Source organism: Oryzias latipes, chromosome 5 (assembly GCF_002234675.1).
Source record: "Oryzias latipes chromosome 5, ASM223467v1".
NCBI classification, from domain to species: Eukaryota; Metazoa; Chordata; class Actinopteri; order Beloniformes; family Adrianichthyidae; genus Oryzias; species Oryzias latipes.
Window position 1 is genome coordinate 6,467,831 of NC_019863.2, and position 25,186 is coordinate 6,493,016.

A 25,186-nucleotide genomic window follows, 5' to 3' on the forward strand; every position below is an offset into this window, starting at 1 on the left:
CGATTGGTTTATGAGGCCTTTTCAAACAATACCATGGACATACACTGAGCTGTTTATTTTGGCAAAGACAAAATAATAAGCTGTATTGATCTGCTCAAACTAAGTGAAGCCGGGGATTTTTCCTGTTATCAAAGATTTCTTCCCTGGGCCATTGGCTTCACAAATACGTGGTGGTCAGAGGCAGTGCGCCAAATGGACTGTCTAGGTGATGACATCCTCTAGTTTGCATGCAAATTTGAGAGTGATTCACCTCCAAGTGAACCCACTGAGAGCACTGCTGTTGCAGCCTCAAAGATAGTTGTGTGTTTTTATGACTAGGTGAGGCATGTCCTCTCCAAGGCCCTCAAGCACTGGATCCTTCCACCTCCCCCTTAATCACTGTATCACTTGCTCCCATAAACTCCATGATCTGTGTATCAGTGTGTGTTTTTGTGTTGGAGTGCCATGTGTAAGTGTCCGTGAACAGGTGCCCTTGCTTGTTTCCCCCGTTTTTAAACTTAATCAGCAAAAAATAAAGTCATTGTAAGCTTGCTCATATTAAAGAGCTGATTATTGGTAATAAATGCATTTTTATACATACTTATTACAGAGGCAGTTTTCCTCTTGCACTTAATGAGAGTAATTTGATTTGCTTGAGAGATAACAGTTTCCTAGAATTAATGCGGCAGCCTCTATTCCAAGATAGAATGAGATCTAAGATTCTTCACAGGTCGTGTGCTTCTGGATGCACCCCTCTTACATAGCAGCTAATGGAGTTGAACAGCAGTCTGTCATCCCCGCCTACCAACCAACACGTCTATAGCCCACATGCCCTTGGTTCCTGCAGAACTTGTTGTTAGGGCTGCTTCTCAACTTGCATTTTACCTACTTCTTTTCATTTATAAAATGAAACCATCATGATTCTGACAACTCATTCAGGTGGTTAAAAAAGCTGGAACTGGGAGGTCAAATGGAGTCTGTTAAGATCAGAATTCATTATTCTACATTAAGGAAAGCTGGGAAAAAATGGATCCAAGGAAGAGTTCAGGTAGAAAGCCATTGCTTTGCTTTTGGAGTCTTGACTTAAATCAGATTAAAATGCTGCATCATAACCTGAAAAAGACGTTTGCAGTAAAAAAGCAAAACAAAAAATGCCACCAATGTGACTAACCAACCTCCAGGTCGAGTGAACACTGGAGTGCACAATGTGCCAAGTTTAGCAGACTTGCCGGTGTGAGCTAGCCTGCCTCTCCTCCACGACTGCTACCTTCCACACAACGTGGATTACTTCCGTTTGGTCTATACTCACCTGAACTGTCCTGTCATCTGTCCAGCATCTATCAACAGCTCTACAACATTCTGCTGCAGTGCTCGCTAAGCTTCACTGCTGACCATATGTTCTACCACCATCACCTCTAATCCAGCACCCGGACATTTTATATGAGCCCTGTCTGAGAAACATCCACCGGGACTCTTGTTGAATCCGACATTACAACAACTCCGACTCCATCAGGTGTTTCTGGTCCTCTTATCGCTTACCATCGCGGAAACAGCACAATGCGTCCTGACCCGCCTAACTTGATCCACTAACAACACCACTACCAAACTCTCCTCCACAACTGTAAACTTCACTCCTAAACATCTGCTCTCTATGTTGTCCTATCTTGTCCAAGGTCTCTTCACTGACCAGCAGGTTGGATTTTATGGGTCGGACAGAGACGTGGCAGCAAATACAGGACTTTACCCCACTAAATGAAGCTGGTCCTTCGGGGGTTTGTTTACATCGCCAAACTCTGTGTTTTGGGGCAGTTCTCGTGAAGATTAACCGCGAGACATGGGGGAAAGCTGTCTGTACCTTCTTATCATTCCTTTTAATTATCTATCATTCAATTTTCCAGATCTACACCAACCATTGTTGCCACTATATATCAACCTGCAAAACCAAACAAGGACTTTTATCTCAGACTTTTCCTTTCCTGACCCAACTCTCCAGGTGTACTCCAAACATAATACTCTTGGGGAACTTCAATTTTTACATGGACAAGCCCAAAAACACTCTCACAAAAGGACTTCAGATCCTGCCTGGGTGGTTTTGGCTTTGATTTCCACATCAGCTTCCCCACCCACACCAAAGGACACGTACTGGACCTTGCTAACATTTCAGTCTCCAAATCCAGCCCTCTATGCACTGTAACCTATCGTAAAATCAATTACATCAACATGGACCATATATCATCACACATTGACAGTATCCCCAGTCCTCTATACCACTGATGAACTGATTTCATACCACTGTAACAACCTCCTTAATCTTCTGGCTATTCACATCTTTCCTAAAACTAGGGCCGTCTCTTTCAATTTTACAGCCCCCTCAGGAAATTAAAATCAAGAGGATGCCAACTGGAAGGAGTTAGCCAGTCTCCGTATCCATAAGAACATGTACTCCAACCACCCAAGTCTACATATTACTCAAACTCTTGCAAAGGAAATTCCAAGGCTCTATTCTCTGTATTCTCAAAGGTAACAGAACCTGCAATTTCACTTCCTCCTCACCTGTACTCCTCAGATTTCTGCAACACCGTTGCATCCTTTTTCACTTCTAAAACAGAGTTTATCTGCCAGCAGCTCAAAACTGCTTCTGGTCCTAACCTATTTCCTCCAGTTTCATCACCTCCACACTGTTCACTTTTAGTATTGGATCAACCACCAATCAACGAATCTCTAAACTCATCCAAATATGTAAAACTGCCTTAAAACAGCATCTATTACCCCTATGCTCAAAAAATCTGATTCCGGATCACCTACAAATAATCCGTCTGACCTACAAAGCCCCAAACAACTTCGCCCCCATACTTCTCAGAGCTTCTTTAAGTCGCCTCCCTCCCGCTCGCTCAGATCTTTCTTCTCCCTCCAACTTTTTTTCCCCACTGTCCGCCTTGTCACCATGGGGAGCAGGGCATTATATTGCTATGCCCCCCAACTTGGAACTTCCTGACCCCCGGATCATGGAGCAACTCCCTAACTTCATCTCCAGCCTCAAAACTCGCCTTTTTTAGACTAGCCTTTTTCTTCCTGACTGCAATACTCTTGTATTTTTTATTTTTTAATGAATATTATTTTAACTGTTCTGCTTTTAGTACTAGTTTTTTACATGTGTGCTTTTATCTTTGCTAGATGACCTGTTGAGACCTAAGGACAACAGTTGGCAAGGTTTGACAGCAAGATGGATTTTTTTTCAATATTATTGATTCCTATTTTTACGATGTAGTTTAATGTCTACCAAAAAAAAAAAGAAAAATGATTAGATTTATAGTCAAGAAACTTACGAGAAAAAAACTCGTAAATTTACAAGAAAAAGACTCGTAAGAATACGAGATTAAAGTCGAAGTGAGCACACACAGTGCAACAAGTGAACGCCACACAGCAGACCAGCAGAGCAGACCGACTAAACTTAGTTGAACAAGTAAGCTGAATGTTTACTGATAATGTTACAAATATTTGGACACTCCTTTGTTCGTTTTATGATTTATTAATGTTTTATTTATTGATGAGTGGTTTGCTGGATCTCTGCAGCCCATTGATGAAGCCATCAGTATCCCTGCAGCTGTCCACCCTAATCCTTTCTACCTCCATGAAAGACAAGATCTCTAGGTATATGTGATGCTTCCGTCTGGGGATGCGCATTTTTTGGCATTTTCAACGTTCTTATGCTAAAATAACAGACTATTTTTATTCAACTTTGTTGTTTTATGTTGAAACGGGACGTTTCATCTGGAATGTAAAATTGTTTACCTTCCCCATTGGTGTTCTGCGCATGACAGGTTCATGACGTAATTGGACAAATTAGCTTCTGGTTACGTGAATGAAAAGGAAAATAAAGTTGCAGTTCTCTTCGCCCAAACGTGTCCCTCAGCTCCTTATTTCACATATGTTACCCAGCTTCACCAACACCGAACCCGGGAAAGCCGGCTACACTAGCATTAATCTGATTTTGAGTCGCCAAAAGGTTGAGAATTACTTTGTTTTTGAAATTCTTCACAAAATGCTCCACGTCTTTCATCTTCAAGCAAGGCTCAGATAAAACAGACAACTTTGGTGTTTTTTCCTCGCTAATTTATTACTTTTTTCTCATAAATTTACGAGAAAAAAACCTGTAAATGACAGGACTTTATTCTTAAAATTTAACGGTTTTGACTTTTTTCTTGTAAATTAACGACTTTACTCTCATAATTTAACAGTTATGACTTTTTTGTCGTAAATTTACGACTTTATTCTCATAATTTAACAGTTATGACTTTTTTGTCGTAAATTTACGACTTTATTCTCATAATTTACCAGCTGTCTTTTTTTCTCGCAAATAAAATTAAAAAAAGTTTGTAAACTGGCCTTAAAACTACTTTGTGATTTTTAACCCCTTCATGCCTGGATCACGGAGCCTGTAACCTGACATGGGTAAAAAAAAACTAATTGGTTCATACGAAATAATATTTTGTTCATACAAAATAAAATTATGTTGCCACGGAATAATTAATTATTATTATAATAATAATTCATTCTGTACGCTATGCTGGCAGCGGAGCTCGTTTGCTTGCTATCCCGGCATCTGGCTGGCTGGCCGGCAGACGGAGAGCCGCTGCGGTATGGGGAAGCAGCCTAAATCTAATGATTTTTTTTTGTTATTTTCATTGAGACCATAATAAAGAGATCCCCTAGTATGATTCTTATTTTTGTTTTTCCCCTCTTGAACTAATGTAGATCACAGAGACACGGATGTAGTGCTGAAAGCGGCTTTTGCGGCGGGAGAGAGTGCGTACCGGCAGAGACTGTGAATGAACCTAGACATGGAGACATGATTAGCGATGCTTTTGTAGAGCTTTCTAAAATATATAAATAAATCCTATCTTTAAACTCACTCCTCCATGCATTGTCATGAGATACATACAAACAGAAATGTGGAGGTATCTGCTGTAAATTCACATATTGCTCACATCTGTGTTTATGAATGACTTTTCTTGTGAATTATTATTTTTTGGGAACGAAATTATGTTTCATGGGAAATAATTAATGTTTCATGGGAATGAAATAATATTTAGCGGTAACAAATGTTTTTTTTGTGGGAACGAAATATTATTTCTTGGGAACAAATTATTATTTTGTGGGAATACATTTAATATTTTTACCCATGTCAGGACACGTGTTCCCTTATTTTCCCTTAAATGAAAAAATATTCTTCATTGTTTTTTCCATTCAAGGTGATGGTAATTTAAGTGGAGTCCTGGATTATGTTATGTTGTGAATTGGTGACATACAGCATGAGGGGGTTAATAAAAGATACTGTTTACTTTATCACTGGTTATCGTTGATTTTTAATAAAATGTTGATTATTGTTAAGAAAAATAAAATGACTAAGTGTTTTTGACATATTGGTTTCCCAGCCTGTTTCTATTGTGTTTTCCAGAGTGTGTGCAATAAATGCCTGTAAATGTCTGCACTAGCCAAATTTATCATCACGGTAAGATGTTTAGCTTTTGTGGCATCAGAAATGTTTTTTATTCATTCTGCTCATTTTCCTTTTGAACAATAATAATGGAGTGTGAAAAAGTTGTGGAACAAACAGACAAAGGAAACAATAAGGAAGTGAAGGCCTCCATATGTCACATCACCGACTGTGGCATTGTAATGCATTACAGCCTACTGTGAAAAGTGATGTGTCTGGACGCTGCTGGAAATAACTTGTCTTTATGACCAGGACAATCATATTTTTCCCCTTCCCGCTTTTTTCTTTACTTCCTTCACTTCTGGCAGCATATGATCATATTACCTGTTCTGGAATGACTTCAGCAGAGACACTGCTATTCCCAGAGAGCTGTCTGCTCTCTGCAACTCAATCCATACTCAATTGGACTAGCCTGTGATTTATAGAAAAGCTTCTGCTTCAGAGAAACCCTCATTCAACAAAAGCACACAGACACAGAACCCACACACTCTTGCTCAGCAGCTCATGGTGTGTTAGGCCTCTGGATCGGGCCTTTTATATGGGATGAATGAAATTATGGGGAAAAAATAAGGAAATATAAAAATAATAAATGAATGACTTCATAAAATAAATGATAAATACATAAAAAGTAGGTGTAATAAAATTTTCTGTTTGTTCCACTCGTGGCAACATGTTTTCTTTGTTTAAAGATTTTTTTTCTCATTTGTATCAACTTAAAGCATATGCTTTTCCTAACATTGTTGTTGTTTTAGATTAAGTCTGTTTTACGTAATTTTTGTTAGTTAGGTCTTTTTCCCTGTTTTAATCTGTCTTTTCTGAGTCAGGACAGAGGCTGGTTTTCTTTTTATGCATGCTCATTTATTGTTTCATCAGAGTGTCTTTATTCTGTTTGTCCACAGAATGTGTGAGAAAACTTTAACACTCACAGCCATGGCAGACTCTTTTCTGGCTAAAGGTGGGAATTTAGCCATTCGTTTCCTAATCAGAAAAGCAAAGTTTGTTTTTGTGCGAACGTCATTTCCAATCCATCTAGGGATGAACCAGATCTGCTTTGGGCAGCATGACTCTTGTGTGGATTAATTCAGCATCTTTGCAGACGTCATCTCCAAGCCCTGTAGTGTAAGAGGTTGATGAGCTGATGACACAGGCCATCACCCCAACCCTTAAGCACTGTGATGCTCTCTGGATTTAACAATTTTCTGATCAATGCTACCCTTTCGTACACGTCCTTAAAGCTGAGTGAAGAATATCACCATCTAAATTCCACACAACTAAATAGAAAGATTTAGGGGTTTAAGCGGTAATATCCCGGAAGTCTTGAACGTATCAATAATGTTGAGTTCTCCGTCCATGAGACCAAGGAAGATAGATCTTCCCATTCTAAACAATGCCATTCACCCATGATAAAATGTGTTCACACTATTCCAGGTCTTATGCTGGATCTTTGGAAGCCCACACTTTCCCAAGCACAACACTGCCTCTTTACAAAGTGATGCAACACTTCCGACAGAGATGCAATCAGGAGGACCTTTTGTTTTTAAAACAGCTCATCTAAGGATCCAGCCTCTCCTCTTATTTGATCATGCTGGCAGGTTTCATGGCCACATTTGTGGTGGTCATCCTAAACTCAGAGCAGAGGGATGGGGGGGGGGGGGGTGCTGCTGGGACCTGGCTGCTCCTTTGTTCTCAGATTCTTTCTTGCTAAATCTTACTTAAGAGTTTTCTGACACGTAGTTGTGCTCATCTACCCCCGAACGACACCCAAAGCATTTGAACACCCCACTTTTAGCAGAGCCATTGCAAGTCAGTAAAAACTGAGGGCTTGATTCCTGGTAAGGACACATAGAGGCAGTGACACACGGCTGAGTGCTGATAGACTTTCCACTGGAGTGGACTAAATCAGCATCAGGCTGGTGGAGCTGATTACTGCAATATGAAACTGCGGTATCTTAATGGTACATACTTTCATGAGGCAGCCCAGTTGCTTTTCATTTTGTGGCTAATATGTCTATTCTTATGAGTCATTTACTTCTTTAATTACCTTTAGCGGCAGATGCACAATGGTGTATTAATGTGAATGATTTTTACTGCCACTTCATCATGCTGAGCTTGTGAAGTTGAAAAGCGTAATTGAGGTGGAAGAGCGGCTCCTGAGAGAAACAATATTTAGTTGACAGTTCCTCTTGTAGTATGGGAGGGTGTTTATGAGTTTACACCGCACTAAAGCTGTAACGTGCACAGTATTCTTTTCATAATGGCCAGGGACAAAAAGGCTTTACTCACATTCTGCTTAGTTATCAAACCAGCCCTGGAAAGTGTTTGGTGAAATCCAACACTTTGTGTTCCACTCGTGGCAACATGTTTTTTAATTGTGTCTTCTTTTCCTGTATTTTGAGGCTAAGAAATACCTGTTTGCATGTGTGCTTGTGTTGTCCCCGTGTGTTTTGTCTGGTGGGAGTTTCTGATCTTCTCTCATGTTATGGTTTTAGCCAGCCATGTTCAGCTCCTCCCCATTGCAGAGCTGTGGAATCCAGACATGAGCATAGCTGAGCTGACCTCTCTGAGCTTTGGAATGGGGGGGTTGTGTTGGTGATCCCTTCTTTACCTGAACCCCAACGTTTGGACAGTGTTTAGGCTCTTCTCTGCCTCTTCTCCTAACAACCCCTCCTTGGTGCAACAATCCGTTTTTCGTGTCTTCTGTTTCTCTCTTCCACGCTCGGTCACAGCTTGGCTTCACCCCTGCCCCTGCTCTGCAATTTCCAACTTCACGTTTGTCTGTTTTTTTCTAGTTTTTATTTGCTCTGATAGCACATTACCTGTCTGGGTGGGATAAGCAGACAGTTTGGGGGTTTCTGTTGAGGTCAGATTTTGCTTTATATAACTAAACCCTCAGCCTTATTGTTTAAACGTGGATATTTTAAGTGTTTAGAGGTGTCATAAATATTAATGTTTTAGTTGAAAAGTGCCGCTAAGGAAAGGATTCAAATGGTTTGAAGTGGGTATAAAACACTGATTTATTTATGTATTCTACACAAATGAGTTTGAAAATCCAAACACGGACTGGAGTGTTGTTGCGAGAGCCCCATAATGTGCAATGTGTGAACGTCGGGGCCAGTTCTCGTGGAGTGGCTTTTTGGAAATGGCTTTAATTATATACTTAGTGGGAAATCCGACTTTTCCCACTTTGCATTGCAGATAAATACTGAGAACAGCAAAGGAGAGATATGCAAATAAAACACATAGTTTGATGAACACATGATAATCTAATATGTCCAATCCCCCCCCCCCCCCCCCCAACTCCAATCCTTTAATACTGAATCATATATCATATTCTCCATAAACTCCAGTTCATTCCATTAATGTGAGCTCACTTAGTCAGCAGTTTTTGTTGCCTTCATTTTCATCTTCACCAATTGTACTTTACATATCAGCCAAGTACTCAGTCATTTGCAGTTTTATACTCGTTGCTTACCAACAGCACACCTTTCACACCATTTCACACTTCATACGGTGTATCCTGAAGCAGGTCTGCTTAATGTTCCTGTTTAGACGTTAAACGTTGCTGCAACAACACATTTACATGACGTGCTTGTAGCTTTCTGTTATTAGTCAAGGCTAATGATGTCAGTTCAAGTAGCAGAGGAATGTCTGCCCGCCCTGCTCTCTTCAGTCAGACATGGATCACAATATTCAGTAAATGAACATGTTTGCAGCAGAAATGTATCATGCAAAGCACTCCATTTGACAGCATTTCAGTCCAGTGCATTTCCACTCAGCTATTTTATTTTTATAAACATGAGGTACACAACAAGCTTTAGTTCATTATCTGTCGCTGGCTAGCTGGTATATAAGAGGATGAATCTAAATTCCTGTTGAATGTTCGACAGCAGTAGGCCATTTTTCTGCGCAGGTACTATGGTAACTAGGGGCGCACTCACAGCTACATGGGTTGTACCACCAGCACCTGTGGGTGTTGATTGATTGTTTTAATTTATCTGTTGTTAAAATATTGAAAATAATAAAATTATATTTAGAATAGCAATCTAGTTTATTAGATATATTTTAGAGGAAGAGTAAAGTATGTTGTGGAAACATTGCTTTCAAAATCTGTCCAAAAATGTTCATACCCAAACAAGTGTCATTATCTGTCAAAGAAATGTCAATGCTCCATCCTTATTCATACCTCTTCTATTTATACAATCACTTTGTTATTTGCAACTTATCCTCATCCTGCTTCCACTTGGAAAATGAACCTGCCTTTTGTTTAAATGCTGAAGAAAAGTTGAATGTGTCTTTCGTAAGTTGTGGAAAAAGTTCCAAATGTCATGTGAGTTGAGATGTGTGATCAGTCAGAAAGTCAAGCAGATAACCTTGACATTTAGTCTGCTTGCACTGAAGCTCCACAGAGGCTGTCTTCTGAGTCGGACCACATGGAGAGCTAACCTATCAGCCTAGTTGTTGCAGGCTGGCTCTCCTGACTAATAAAGTCAGCCTAATCATGGCTGCTGAGTAAAGTCAAGGATTTCCACAGATGAGTTGAAACTCACTAACAGATGTGTGTCTTGGTCCTTCTCCTCTCTGCAGTCAGTGACCGCAGGGATCCTGTTACACCTGCTCGCACATCTTACAGCAATTACAAGTGATCTGCTTTATACCCGTAGATATTCAAGAACTTCCTTCAATGGATCAAGAAAACCCGGCATGCATTCATGCAAGTCTTTTAAGCTGATGTGCTTGAACAGACGAAACTAGTTTTCTGTGTTGAAGATGATTGGTACGCTTTATTTTTAAAGGGCCTACATCATGCAAAATCAATTTTTTGAACTTTTAAGTGTGTTATAATGTTCATTCCTCACAAAAAGAAACCCTAAAGCGGTGTTTTGAATCCATTCATTCATTTCGGAAGATTCCTCTAAAAACCTGCGCTCTGAGCACCAGCCCTCCTAACCCACAAAACGTTTTCAAAAGCTGACATAGACAAGTCAGAACAGCCCCTTCCAGGAATAGTCTGCGCTGCCAGCACCATCCCCATGCTAACACACACACCCACTTTCTCTGCGGAGCTACCGGTGATCAGCAAAACGCTTTCCTACAATATGCACAATATGCCCATTCATTTTTGCAAAAGTTTGGATGTAGTTTGTTTCTGTTGGCGAAACATAGACACATTGCCGAGGCCGGCTCTAGGATGGCATCATGAAACGGGGGGCACCCACATGGAGTGAAAGGCGGAGCCTCACAGATTGAGTCGTCTTACTTCTGGGTAGAAAAAAGAGCCGCAGAAATAGCTCATATTTCATTAAAAAATGGTTCTTTAGTCTGCCAAAGGTAATGGATATAGTTTACTATAAAAGGCTTAAGAATAGCATGATACAGGCCCTTTAAAACTTCTCTACCACCTTTATTCTTTTTTGATTATTTGTGAGTATTGCAGATAGTTTTGGCATTTACTTATAATGAATTAAAGTTAGGTAAATGGTTGAAAGACGTGAATTGTTTTATAAAACCCTTTCAGCTTTGTGAAGTGAGGTGAAAAGAGAAATGTACCTGAAGTGTTTGGTTTAGGTTAGAATAGTGAAGTGAAGGAGTGTGTATAAAGATGCTCTGACCTGCAGTTTATTACACACCCATAGGTGATTTAGTAACCAGAAACCCCAAAATCAATAAATAATCCACATGTGACGTCTCAGTTTTGCCTGCCTTCCAGCCTTGCTGTTCTCGGCTCACCTTTATTCCCATTAGAAAAGGAGTTCCGTCTGCAGAAAACTGACAGACAAGTGCTTGTAGCAGCTGAAAAGTATCACCCTATTGGTGGAAAAGACGCCCAAACAACATTGCTCGCTTCTCAAATTTTAAGAACATCTGTATTGAAAACACAAGCTGACGCACGCCTTTGTGGAATTAGCCATTTTTTCACTGCATGTCTTCAACATCTGTTGTTTGACCACAAGGGTTTTGACCACAGGTAATGCCTTGATGGTCAGATCTGTATGGGACATGGAGCTGGTCTGGAAGAAATATCAAAGTCATAGACCGTATTGTTAGCCCGTCAAGCGAAAAAGTTAATTCACATTTTCTACTACGGGCATGCTGCGGGCATCAGAAGGTAGTGAGCATTTAAACGACACGTAAGGGTAAGTAAAGGTGAAGTAGGCGAGACGCAAACACGTCGTACATATTCTCTATTTTTCTTAACATCCTCTGAACCCTGTATACTGTGCAGGGAGACCATTAGTGCTGATGGTCTCACTGCCGGGTTTTGTAAACGCTGGAGCTTCTTGGCTGCTCCCAGGACTCTACAAAGTCATTTTTCGGCATATATTGACTTTACATTTGCAGTCACTGAGTAGATTATTTATGACGTTCTCTCCACTATAATCAAAGATCTGCTGGTGTGAGCTAGCCTGCCTCTCCTCCACGGCTGCTACCTTCCACACAATGTGGATTACTTCTGTTTGGTCTATACTCACCTGAACTGTCCTGTCATCTGTCCAGCATCTATCAAAATCTCTACAACATTCTGCTGCAGTGCTCCCTAAGCTCCACTGCTGACCATATGTTCTACCACCATCCCATCACCTCTACTCCAGCACCTGGACATTTTAAGTGAGCCCAGTTGGAGATGCATCCACAGGGACTCTTGTTGGATACTGCATTACAACAACTCCAACTCCATCAGGTGTTTCTGGTCCTCTTGTGCGAGAGTGCCGCTTGCCATCGCGGCACTCTCGCCGCCGTGCAGCTCAATGCGTCCTGGCCCGCCTTAACTTGGTCGGCTAACAACACCACTACCAAACTCTCCTCCACAACTGTAAACTGCACTCCTAAACATCTGCTCTCTTTTGATCAAGCAACATCTTGTCAAAGGTCTCCTCACTGATTGCAGGTTGGATTTTATGTGTCTGACGTGGCAGCAACCACAAGACTTTATTCCGCTAAATGAAGCTACTCCTTCGGGGTTTGTTTACATCGACGTAGCCTGTGTTCCAACCGTGTTTAAGGTTTCGTGAAGATTAACCATGAGAACTGGGGGAAAGCGCTTGTGTCTGTACCTTCTTATCATTTCTTTGAATTATCTGTCTGTCAGTCAGTTTTTCAGATCTACACCAACCATTGTTGCCACGATATATCGACCACCAAAACCAAATAAGGACTTTTATCTCAGACTTCTTTGCTTTCCTGACCCAACTCTCCATGTTTACTTCAGACATAATACACTTGGGGGACTTCAATATCCACATGGACAAGGGACTTTACATCCTGCCTACTATAATTGTAGTGTTCCCCCAATTATTCGTTTTTTAATATTCGGATGAGAATAATTCTCATCCAGAATGACTGATGGATGAAACCGGCCTCTTCTGGAAGAAGATGACCTCTCGCACTTAACTGATGAAGGAGGAAAAACGGGCTCTTGGTTTTAAGGTGCTTAGTGACAGAGAGACACTCCTAATGTGCATAATAAAGTACGGTACAGTCAAATGCTGTGAATTAAAAAAAAACTCTTTATGTTGAGCAATATTCCAACAGTCTTTAATAAATGTTTTACAAAGCATCAGAAATGTTTTAGAAGGGTTTTTGATGAGGAAGGATCGGTCACGGACATTCTTCAGCCACGAGGGAAAGGTGGGGGGATAGTTTTCTGTATTTGCAGATTCTGTGCATTCGCAGGTGTCTCTGGTCCCTAATCCCTGCAAATACGGGGGGAATACTGTAATAATAATAGCAACAACAACAGTAATAATAATCTTTGCAGAGTGGAGTTTATTTTTGGGAATCTGGGTCTGGACTCCCCAGTGTCCGGTGTGTCCACTACTTGGTAGCGTTTTGCTAAAAGTTTTAGTTGCAAGTCATCTCTCGCTGCCTGTGCAGTCTGATTGGTAATAAAAGGTTCAGCAGCTCCTGAATGTCCTTTTTTCTAGTTTTTCAGCCTTTCATCTGACGTTTTAGATTGACATGTCTATAATGTTTTTTATTGAGTTTTATATTACTTTTTTATTGTGCAAACAAAAACAAAAACAACTACAATGTGGACCAAACGGGTTGTAAAATTGGAACAAACAGGCTGTTTGGATGGGTCTAGGGACAATTTTCCATGAAAGAAAGTGATGCAATTGTTGGAGTAGATGTGTAACTGTCTTACACTAGTGTCACACTCTGTCCTGTTAGATCCAGTATATGGAAGAACTGCATGGCATTAGGTGGGGTCATTAAAGCATGGACGTGGAAGTTTTAAAGCAAGTGTTATTGACTCAGATTTTTAGTGTCACCCCTCTTGTAGTGTTGTAGAAACTTGATGTTTGCTTTGTTTTATGTACTGTGGCAACAACAGTGTGGAAAGACTTTCAAGAAAGGTCAGAAATGTCTGAACTTCATACCATATCCTGTTGACTCAACTTTCTTTGTTCCAGCCCCCTCGGCTGTAAACCCAGACGCACAGACATTTTACATACATGCACATTTGACTGGACGTGTCATCATTTAAGAGGAAGAAGAAAGCAGTGATCTTTGTTTACTCTTTGATGAGCTATAATACCACACCCTGGGTTTAGTGAAAAATTTAATACAATATTTTTTAGCTCAGTTTCCTTATGAATGACTATTGTTTTTGAGTCAAAACATATTCTGGTAGTCCTGTAATATTAAATGACGGCTATATTTACTGTTATTATAGCTTATATTACCTAAACCCAAACAACAGGTAATGTTTGGTTTTAGGGATCTGTAAAACTTTAGCCAAACATAAAAAAGTTTCAAAGTAAATTCAAAGTTTTCTTTTTTGCTACATAAGGTATACAATTATAGATTTAGTCATTTAAGGGGCTTAAATTTAGTGAGAATGACTTTTGTCAAACTTTTTCTACAGTTTATTTTTTAGTATTATTTTCCTTAAAACCCAGACAGGTGTTTTTGAATTCTAATTTTGGAAATAGAAGATGATCAAGCTGATGTCAAACTATTTTTACACTATTAGGTAGACTCTGAAGTCTCTGCACAGGTTTTGTCACAAATTCCTCATAATTGAACTACAACAGTTTGCTGTAATTCATCTTCATTTTAGGGTTCAGAGATAGTCAAACAGAAATACTCCATGTTTTTGTTTTTAGGTTTAGTGTGGTGACATTCGAGTGATAATGCCCAATTGTGTTTACATTATTGCATCACGCTTCATCTGACTGCTGTGTGTCAGTGAGAGTCTGTTTCATTGTTGAAGCAAATGTCTGAGTTTCAAAGAAGGAATGAGGACCGTTATTCAGCCAGATGGTTTACTGGTGAAGGTGTGAGGCCGGCCAGCTAACTGCAGGAAGAGTGCTCGCCCCTCTTCAGATCACAGGCCACTTTTGTATCAACTATGCTTTTCCCCTCAACACTCTTCAGCTTTGCATGCTATGGATGGCATGTTTAAAACAGCGAATGAGTTCGCCTTTCAGGCAGCCAAAAACTCTGTTTGTTAATGCCAACTAAGATGTAAATTAAGTATGTGAAATAAATGTATTCTACTGCAAGAGTTTTTGTCTGACTGAAATATCTTTCCCTTTTTAAGGGAAAGGGGAATACCTTGAGCATCGAACATGTCTGCAATGAAAGCCATGTCTTTTAACTGATATTTGAAACAGCTGCTCTCTTTTTCTTTTGGATTAGCGTTGTTTACAATTTTTGTTTTTTGCAACAGAAATATCTTCCTTTAATATGGCTGGGATGATTTTCGGATGATGTTGCACATAACCTACCATGTCAACTTTCTAGAGTCGATCATTGCATAACTTCATTTGGCGTCAGGAGAAATTCATGAAATAGGTTTTCATGACTGAGTAGCTTCATCCAAGCAGACAGTGCAAGCCAAAGCGTATTAAGCAGCGGTGTAAGGCACAAACCTTGACTACAATTGGTTTGGGTGAATTTGACTAGCCTTCACAGTGTTCTGACCTCAGCCCTGCAGAAAACCTTTGGAGGATTTAGAGCAAAGACTGTGAGCTAGGCAGGGCCGGCACTGGAGCCAGGTCTTCTTGTCCAACATCAGTGCTGACCTCGTGGATGTGCTTTTGGAAGGAATTCTAGATGGCCTGATGTCATATTACCAATACTTTTGGCAAAATATTTTAAGTTGGTTACGAGTTTCTCAATAGACGTTAGGCACACCTATCTTTAACAATTCTCACCAGAAACTGATTTTTGTTTTTCTCTGTAAGGTCCTTCAAGCGGCTCGCCTAATTCTTCTTCAGCAACAGCATCAGCCCCAGTCACAGCAACTGCAGCCTCAACAAAATGCTGGCCGCAAATCCCCCAAAGCCAACGATGAGCAGCAGAGCCAACAGGTGTTGTGAATGTTACTCTCTTACATTAGTTGTTGTGCTTTAGCAACTGAATAAATAAAAAAAAGATCCAGGCTAAGTTAATAAACAGGAAATCAGAATTAGCTGTGCAAAAGTTGGAGTTGTGTATTGCACTTTAATAGTAGTTTATTCCTATTTGCTTGTTTTCTGTATTTTTCTCTCACACAGGCACATGCATGCACTTGCATAGACACAGATAGCTCTCCCACGTGTCCACAGACTTACCCAGAATAAAGACATGCCACCAGCAGCTGACGAGTAGTGACTAGAGCAGTGAATTGTTGAGGTGAAACATCCTAAGTTGGGCTTAAAGCTTAAAGCCAAACAGAAATGGCTGTGATTTAAAGAAGTATTAAAACCGTAATCTAACCAGGAAAGACTCATCAAGGCTGCATATCTGATGTAAAATGTTTTTTTAATTTTTGTGTCAGCTGCCTCTGAGATGAGAACCGCTGTTTAAACAAGGAGCCGTTGTTTATGTCTGTGTGAAATTGCAAACGACTTCAGGCCATATTTGTTAATTAATACAGAGGCCCTTCTCTGTGTGTGTGTCTGTGTGTGTGCACGTGTACTATTTGATACCCTTAGTCTCCCATTGGGGGCTCTTTTTAATGAGCTATTGTTGCAGCTAGGTCTAATGTCAGGTTGTGGAAAAGCCTCTTTGTTGTGTGTATGTCTTCAGAATAGCTCCAGAGGATGAAATATGACTATGATGACCTTTGAGTTGTGTGCATATTTGTCAGGATTCAAATAAGATGAAAGGATCAAACTAAACCATTTCCACTAGCCTGCCAGGGAATGAAGCAGCTGAGGTCAACAAAGGGGACCATCATGCCAGATTCCAGTGCTCGGCCAGTTGTTGGTACTTAGTAAAGAACTAGACCGTCTCCCGCAGACAAAGACAAAATTAAAATTCTAATTTATTAATGTATACAGATAGCTTGGCTAAGCTGTCACTCAGCTATTGAAAATATAGCCCCCTCCTCCTCCCCTCCCCAGCCCTCTCTTGTGGGGAGAACTCAGACTTTCTGTTGCACCAAACCAGCTGTAATTTGCCCACTCTGTGGTGATTTAGGTTGCATTTTGCTGGATAGAAACTATGTGTGTGCTGGTTTTCAGATGAACGTACACTGAAGTCAAGTGTTCATATACTTCAGTGTTGTATACTTGTCTGTTGTTATTGAACACTCCCATTTGTTTCTTTGGTTATTTAGTTATTTATGGGAATACCCAAACTGGATAGGGATTACCTATTGACCTAGAATGGCTCAAAAGGTCAGATTCTGTAATTATGAGCTGTTGTAAACTGACACTTCAATAGAACCCCTGATCTGCAGACAGGAGTTCATTCATCTCAACAGTCTTCTTGTTAGACGTGAGGATGTGTGTAGTGAAACTTTTAATCATTTAGGTATATGACTCACTTTACAGCTCATTCAGTCCAAAAATAATGAAGCACAGTACATATGAAACATGTAGAAAAAAAAATGCCCCGCATCAACAACTAAAAGGAGCAAAGTGTGAGTCAAACAAGAGTCAGAGTCCTTGATGTGTGTTAAATGGCTCTTTGGTTTTGTATCTGCAGCACGGGTACTCCCCAACCCACAGGCCCCCTCACCACTGCTGCCTCTGGGTGAAGATGCCTGTGCAGCTCGGAACTCTTTTAATCATACTAGAGACACAAACATCTGCTGTGAATGCCGGCAGGCAGCTAAACATACTTGACTGGTCAAGAAGCCAGTAAATTACATTGACAGAGTGACACGTGTAATTAAAAGAGTCCACGCCGATTTTACCTATTGCACTTCACACCTACAGTGGAACAACTATGAGAACCACCAAATCCCACCCTGCTAATTACCATTATCAGTGAAATGGTTGGGTTTGACTCATTAGTTCCATGTGCATTTAATTAGAGGCAGCTGAAATTGGATTTAACTTATTACTTTTTCATGGATCACTTTCTTGTCATCACTTCAAATTGGATTGCAGCCCCAGGTAACTAATTATACCAGCTGCAGGATCAGGAGTGGAGAAATAGGTAATTAGGAACAACACTGTCGGACCCTCAGTGATAGTCCACCAGCACCAGGGTGGGGGAGGGGACATTACTGCTCATGAGACTGCCTGTTTAACTACACCTCCTGGCAAGGGATCCCAGGTATGTTTCCATCTCCTGCAGGGGATTATAAGGCACTCAGCTGGGAAGTACATGTTGTGTCAACATGGTGTCCTTGCTGTCTCAGTAGTTTTCAAGTAATACTTATTTTCTGATTAAAACTGAAATTTTGTAATTGGTTATTTATTATGCTGTTAAGCTTCTTACAGAGATTTACTTCTGTATGTTTATCTGTCTTTTTCACACTGGAATGACCCCATTGTCACAGTAGCCCCAATGTGACCCCCAGTGGGATGTCATTTTGGCGTCACATTACACGTTGACAGCATGTACTTAAGCCAAACTTCACTGGGATTTGTTACCACAGTTTTATTATGGTTACACTTGTTATCTTGTGCTTTGTTTCCACAGAGCAGTCCAGTCCGGTCCAGTTTGGTATTTTAAGTGTTTCAATTATAAAATGAGCCCATAAACGCAGTTGTGATTGGGTTTTTATCATGTTTCGTTTCCCTGTTAGTCTTACCAGGTTCAGGTTGTTCATCCACAGCTGTCTTTATTTAGATAATTAGCCTCAGTGAAGTGCTGGTTTTCAGTTCTTTGGTGTCAGGTGACCACTAGGTAATTAAGATTAAAGTTTTTGATGTCAGGATTTTGTCGCTTAAAGTTAATGACTCAGGCTTTTCAAAAGAGTGAACCCATCTATCTTTCCACTGTCAGCTGTGGAACTGGGGTGTAGATGAGTCAGGATCAGCTCACAGTGCAACGTTTCCCCTTGTGTTTCTGCACATTTTGGCTATCTGATTTTATTTAGTAAAAAAGATGTTTACATTGAAAGCAGAGGCGTGGCTACAGTGGAGGCAGCTGCCCCCCAGCAAAAAGCCTTGCCCCCCCCCCCCCCCCCCCCCAATTGTTGAGTCACTATCTGTATCAGTACTGACAAAGATGAAGAAATCTTCCATAAAAGCAACTTAAAGCAAAAAAAAAGAAACTTAAGCAATTTTTTTATTGAAATCTTGAGCCCCTCAAAATATTTACTACACCCCTATATTATGCATTCTGGTCCACCTGGGCCGTCAGAGTCCTGGCCTTAGCCAAAATCTGCGTTGTTTCCATCCAATGGCAATAGGAAAATCTTATTTCTGGAAAACTCCTGTCTTAAGAAAATAGTCTGGACAGATCTCACTTAACGCCACGGATGATAATTGCTGCTTATTTACTGGACCTGAAGAATTCCAAGTTTCATTTCTGCGGTTTGCAGCAACACTTTGAGCTGAATGAAGCAAAAGACAAGACGTATTCATGCGAGGACCAGCGTAGCGTTTAGGTGACATGTGCGTTGTTTTGTTTTATTTAAGTCAAATAAATCAATTGCAAACAGTTAGTAAATCACAGTATAATTATGTCCCACTGTCCCTGATCTCACCACAGAAAGGAGTTTAGCAGTGAGGAGAATCAGATCGTTAAACTGCTGTGAAACGTGTTAACTTTGTGTCTGCCCCAAGTCTCTTTTGTTGTTGTTTAATGAAAGATTTGTTAATGATTTGTAAATGATTTAGATGTGTTTAATTTTTTGTATGTTATGTTTATTTTGTGCTTTTTCTTGCTGTCAAATGTACGTTTCCAGTGTTGCCAGATTGGGCAGTTCCCCCAAATCAGGTGAATCAGAATAGACATTTATTCCGGTTATGCTAAACACACAAACTTAAAACATCAACATAAGCATTGACACTGAACTATGTCAACATAAACAATGAACAGAATTAACCGAAAAAGGTGTCGGGTGAAGCCAAGGCTTATTTCCCCCACCCTGATTACAAACATCACATCAATCTACAAATTGAAGGAACCTTAAAAAAGAAAAAAACAGGAGAGGAAAAAACAAACAAAAACACTTCTCAAAATTACCTCACAACCACAAGAGTCTCTCAGTCCAGAAGGTATTTTTGATATATTTTAAATTTATACATTTTCTTAAGCTGATATATGGAGTTTGCATTCTTCAGATCGTCAGATAATAAATTCCATTGAATTTGAGTTCAAACATAGCTTTGGGTGGGGGACACCATCTGGGCGGCTCTGGGGTCGGTTTGGCAGCTTTTGGTTTCTTTGTAAAAAACGCTTCAACCCTTAATGTGCGGTCAGGGGAGGCAGGTGAGGCAGTGTCGCACCTCCACGTCCTCGCCATCATGAGTAACTAATGAGAAAATAAATGTGTCTTCTAATCTTTGCTTTAAATACAATGTATATGTATGATTGTAACCATTTGAATCATATCTATCATCAAAATCTCTATATTTGTGTATTTCCTGTTCAATTACACCGCAGAATGGAAGGCGATGCAGCGGCCGGCGCAGCCTCACAGCAGATTGCCTAATCCTAAAGTGGGTTGATTGTAGTTTACTCAGTGTGTGCTAATAATGAGACAAATAAACTTATATATTTTATTGTTGATGTCTAATAAATTGATTGTTAATTTATAGGCCTAAATGAATTAGAAGGGTGACATTTTTTTCTTCGTTTGTTTGTTTATGTCTATTTTGTGCTTTTCTTGTTGACAAAAATACCAACCCTAATCTACTGTAATGTCCTTTTTAGTTACAAGACAAGCACAAAATAAACATACAAAAATAAAAAATTAAAACTTGTTCTTGAACTCCACATGGGAAATGAAAACTAAGGTTTGTATATAAAAAACTGTTTAGAGAATATTTGGACATTTCAAAATAATCTGTTCCTGCTGTTGTGAAGCCTTAGTATGAGAATATATTTGATCTTTTGTGCTTGAATTTCATATCAATAATGCATATTGTTTAAGAATTTATTCACTTTTTGTTTTGCACCCGCTTTACATTAGTAACAGCACCTCAGCTTAAACGACTGCCATTTTAATACTAATAACAATAATAAAAAGTCAAATTTTGGATCCTTTAATTTGTACTGGCTGTCAAATCTGCTCTCATTTGCCAACCTTCTAAAGTCTTCTGCCCCCCTATAAAATAATCTAATAAATCTATCTCTGACACTGGTCAAACAATAGTTGGGCTAAATTTAAGAGGTATTTATTATTTATTTTAATACATTACACCAGGTTTAGGATTAGCCAACTGAAAGGTTTTCATCATAGTTACTTGCTTTTGAACAAATTGAAAAAAGGATTCCTCAGAATGTAAATGTGTGTGGGAGTCTGTGTAGGGATTGTTAGCAATATGTTTTGATTAAAAATCATTGCATGTTTGCAGGTGATATTGTATTTATGAGCTTCGGATTGGATTTTGTTATGTTCATAAATGCTAAACAGTTCATCAGCACCTACTTTCTTTGAGTAAATATCATTTTTGGTTAAAACCAGTGCTGAATCAGATGCCAAACAAGATGAGAGAGAAATTCCCCCACCTCCGTAAATTGACATTTCTCAAAGCCAAAAAGCCTCCTGTTTTGACTAAGTGCAGACCACACTGAAAACACAAGTGCTGTAACATTATAGCTGACTTAGTACGCCAGGAAATATTTTGCAAATACGGATTTCTTATGTGCTGACTAAACAATCTGTTTCCCAACGCAGAAATCTAAAGTAAATAATCAAACTTGTTGAGGGGTGTGGCTTACTGGAACTTCACAATGATAATATGATATGATATTAATAAATTCAGTGTGAGTCAAATGTCGGCGGAAGGACTGGTTGTTTGCAGATGTTGAAAATGTGCTTTCATCTAAGCAGTTCCTATCAGTGTGCAATGAATTAAATTCCAAAGACATTAGCAGAATTTTCCAATTTTCTTCTAAACAAACAGACCTTTGGCTTTGTGTTTTTTTGGTTTTTTAATGTAGAAAATAGCCCAGCAATAGGAAGGTCTTTGAAATTCTTTTGTGATTTGACTACAACTTCAGTTGTTGTTTTTTTTCTTATTTAAGAAGTAGGGAATATTTATGAATGCATATTCATTGCTTACCCAAACTAAACATGGCAAGGTTTGCTCTTGTAAAAGCAAACGTTCTTTTGTGCGGTGTTCACACCTGACCCGCTGAGTCCATCTGCTCGTAGACAATCATTTACTGCACCAACACACTAGCAGGGTGAGTGTTGCTTTTGATTACTCCCCTCTTTCCAGAGACGACTGAGTGTGGATCAGTCGTCTCTTTTTGTTGTGGTAGCGGTAACATTTGGTGGTACGCTCTGTTACTGAAGCTGCGCCGTAGGAGTGCAGCCCGGGCCAGACTAGACATTAACTCATACTTACACTTTAACTGAGGCAGAAAACGCGAGTATTTTTACCGCCATCCACTCAGTCACAAATACAATCACTGAGTTCTGTCTGTAAACGACCTAGAGGAAGACCAATATTAGACGCAGGAATATTAATGTTTCTCTATTTTCTTCTTTAAAAAAAAATGCTGTATGTGGTTTTTATCCCATTGACACATGTGTAATTATTTTCAGTGTTACAGGCACAAAGCCAATGGATTAGAAAAGCACTGAGAGGAGAAGCTTAAACTGTGTGTCTGCTAAATTTATCATGAGGCCTTTGGGAGTGTTGAAATGAGAACAGTGGCCTATTACTGCTAAGAAGGTGTTTTATTGAGAATATGCCGACATGCCACCCGAGGGAGAGTGTTGAGGGAGAGGAGTCTGGCCGTAGCCTAAACCACTTTGTGCACGTGTGTTGAAGTGTGTGTGTGCCCGTACATGTAGGTGCATGCCTGTCATTGTCTTTCACATGAGCTGTCCTGAGCTTGTCAGATAGAAAATAAAAGTCCTTTTTTTTCTGCTTCATTATTCACTATCAAATGTATTGGAATTGTCAGTCTTGACACCTGAGGTGTAGCAGTCAATAATGCATGTGGGTCAGAATGTCTTGTTAGAGCTGGTTGTTAGTTATTAGCAGATGAGAGCAGGGGCTTTGCTTATTTTTCACCAGCGCGTTTGTGAACTGGAGTGGACATCCCATCATCCTCAGCCAGGGGTTTACAGCTGTTAATCCGATAGATTACGATAGAGGGAACAATTCAAAGAAAGCAGCACACTGCTTTCTGTGTGAAAACAAAACATATACGTTATAGAGGAAGTGGCGTTGCGTGCTGCTCAGTCTTGCTTGGTGAGTTCCTTTGGATCTCCAGTAGGGGGCAGGATCATATGTTTGACTTTCTCCTTTCCTGAATTTGCCTTTCAGAGTGTCTGCTGATGTCATAACAGCTCCCTTATAATATCTTTAATGATAAATAATTTGTTCAACTTCATTTTTAGATTAGATTAATTTTAGGAAGAAATTAGAAAAATATTATTAAATATTGCTGTGTTTGGGGCTTTGATTGCTCCAGCTTGCCTTTTTTACATCACTACTAGTTGCAGTCTGACTGCAAACAAATCAGCATGTCTGAAGGTTCGACTGGCAAAGAGGAGTCATCCTTTTCTATGTTTTAGAAACTAAAAAAGCATTAAAATATAAAAGTCCTGCGAGGGCTGCAGAGAGTTTCGTTAGTGTTTTGTCAGCGCAAACAGAACTACTTAATAGCCCGGAAAAGCCTGTCATTGAGGCCGCTCTCCTTTCTTTCAGCTGGATAGCTGTATGTACTCTTCTGTTGTTTAATTAAAGGCTCTCCTTTCTTTCAGCTCCCATTGTTTCTGGTGCTCGGACAGAGTCCCCTCATGGGTCAGAAGGTTAACAGCCGTCAACTGCCTTTTTTTTATAGAGGCCCCCACACAAAGCCAGTGTTTCACCTGCAACCCGGCCTGCGAGTCCCTATTGTGTTTGAATTGATTATGTCTAGAGGGTTGGTTGTGATTGGTGGAGAAGGGCGTGGTTGATTGGATAGTTTTGTATCTTGTCAGCCGGGGGAACAACCTTGTGTGTGCAATCTGTCTGTATCCTGAGGAAGGCTGGATACTCTGCAGCGCCACAGCGCCTCTTCAGCCCGCGTGCCCCGCCGCTCGCTCCCCCACGCCTTCACTTTCTCTCTTTCTCTTGCTGCTCTACTCTCCGCTCTGCTTCACTCCACGCCGCGTGGCCCGGCACTCTGTTTACCCTGCCAGCTAAATGGAGTTTGTCAGGTTTGTCAATATGATTGATTTCTGTGATTTTGCTTGTTTTCTTGTTTTAGAAGAAAAAAAACTTGACATTTTAATTTGAGCAGGAAAAAACGGCTTTGGTTTTTCCTGTTGTGGATCTTCTAACACTTGAACTGCTGTGTTTATGGCACACGGTTTGTGTTGGAGAAGCCATTATCTAGGGTTTGCTTTGTCACTAAAGTGTTGACAGTTTTCAGGCATTGGTAAAGAATGTCATGTACATTATTAGTGTGGCATGAAGTCGTGTGTAGAAACTGTATCTGAATGTTTTGGTGTCAACATTTCTTTCTTTTATCTGTTTCTTGTGCTCTCGTTTGTTGTAAGAACTTAACATTTTTAACGGCAAACCAACAAGACTTTTTTTAACCCGAGTGGAGCTTTTTCACCAAGTTTCTGTGATAAGGCAGAGTTGCTTTAGCTCATTTAGATCTGACACTGTAAAAATGGGAAAGTTGTGTCACTCTTGTGTTGAGGTTGTGACGAGGGTAAAGTTGTAAATATTTAGACATTTTCCACAGCGTTGCTTTTGTTAGTTCTGGAAAGGAGGTCTTCACTTTCAGGTGATATTTTGCTGTAGTTCTCAGTCTTAGTGGATTTAAAGAGTCTGAACCAGCTCCATGTTTGATAGCATCACTCCAGATGTTCCTACTCCTGTCTTTCTTTTAGAGTTAGAGGATCTGATCTTGGTGATGGGCCCGTGTGTCTACTTTACAGTTGATCTTCCACAGTGGATTACTTCTTGCTGGAAAATTCTTTTGCCATCTTTTACTCACTTTGTAAAGTTGAAGTCTTTGTTTAGGTTAGTTTAGATTTTGGGGATTTTCTAAATTAAATTAGTGAAACTTCTGGCACAAAAAACCACAGAAGTTTCACTTTTCACAAATAAAACATGTTGATTCCTTTACTTGTTCTTTCAACTTACTATTTCGCTGATGTGCATGTTTCAGCATGTTCTGTCAGTGCTGAGAGTGAGAGCCAGACCCAAAGGAGATGCACTGCGTGAAAGCAGCACCTAAACGGGCCCGGCTTCAACATAATGCCGTGCAGCTGTGCAGCCAGCACTCGCAGTTTGGTGGAGCTGGAGTGCGAGCTGATTGGCCTGACAGTTTGTAATCAAAGTTGATTTATTGTTCATTAGTAGTGCATTAGCCCTTTCAGGCAGGAGCGTTATTTGTGCAGTGGCCTGTCAAAGC

General features: G+C 40.1%; 1 protein-coding gene across 13 annotated transcripts in view; it reads left to right on the forward strand.

Annotated features, from left to right (window-relative positions):
- Positions 1-25,186, forward strand: part of LOC101173216 (forkhead box protein P1-B) — a 206,458-nt gene that overhangs the window by 133,633 nt on the left and 47,639 nt on the right. For 11 of the 13 annotated variants that reach the window (XM_023954813.1, XM_023954807.1, XM_023954811.1 and 8 more), the window contains one exon: positions 15,667-15,792. The exons of 1 other annotated variant lie outside the window; for it this stretch is intronic. In XM_023954813.1, the coding sequence (XP_023810581.1) occupies positions 15,667-15,792 (126 nt within the window). Of the gene's footprint in view, positions 1-15,666; positions 15,793-23,805; positions 23,976-25,186 lie in introns of those variants that run through there. One more of the 13 variants, XM_023954818.1, reaches the window with a different exon arrangement.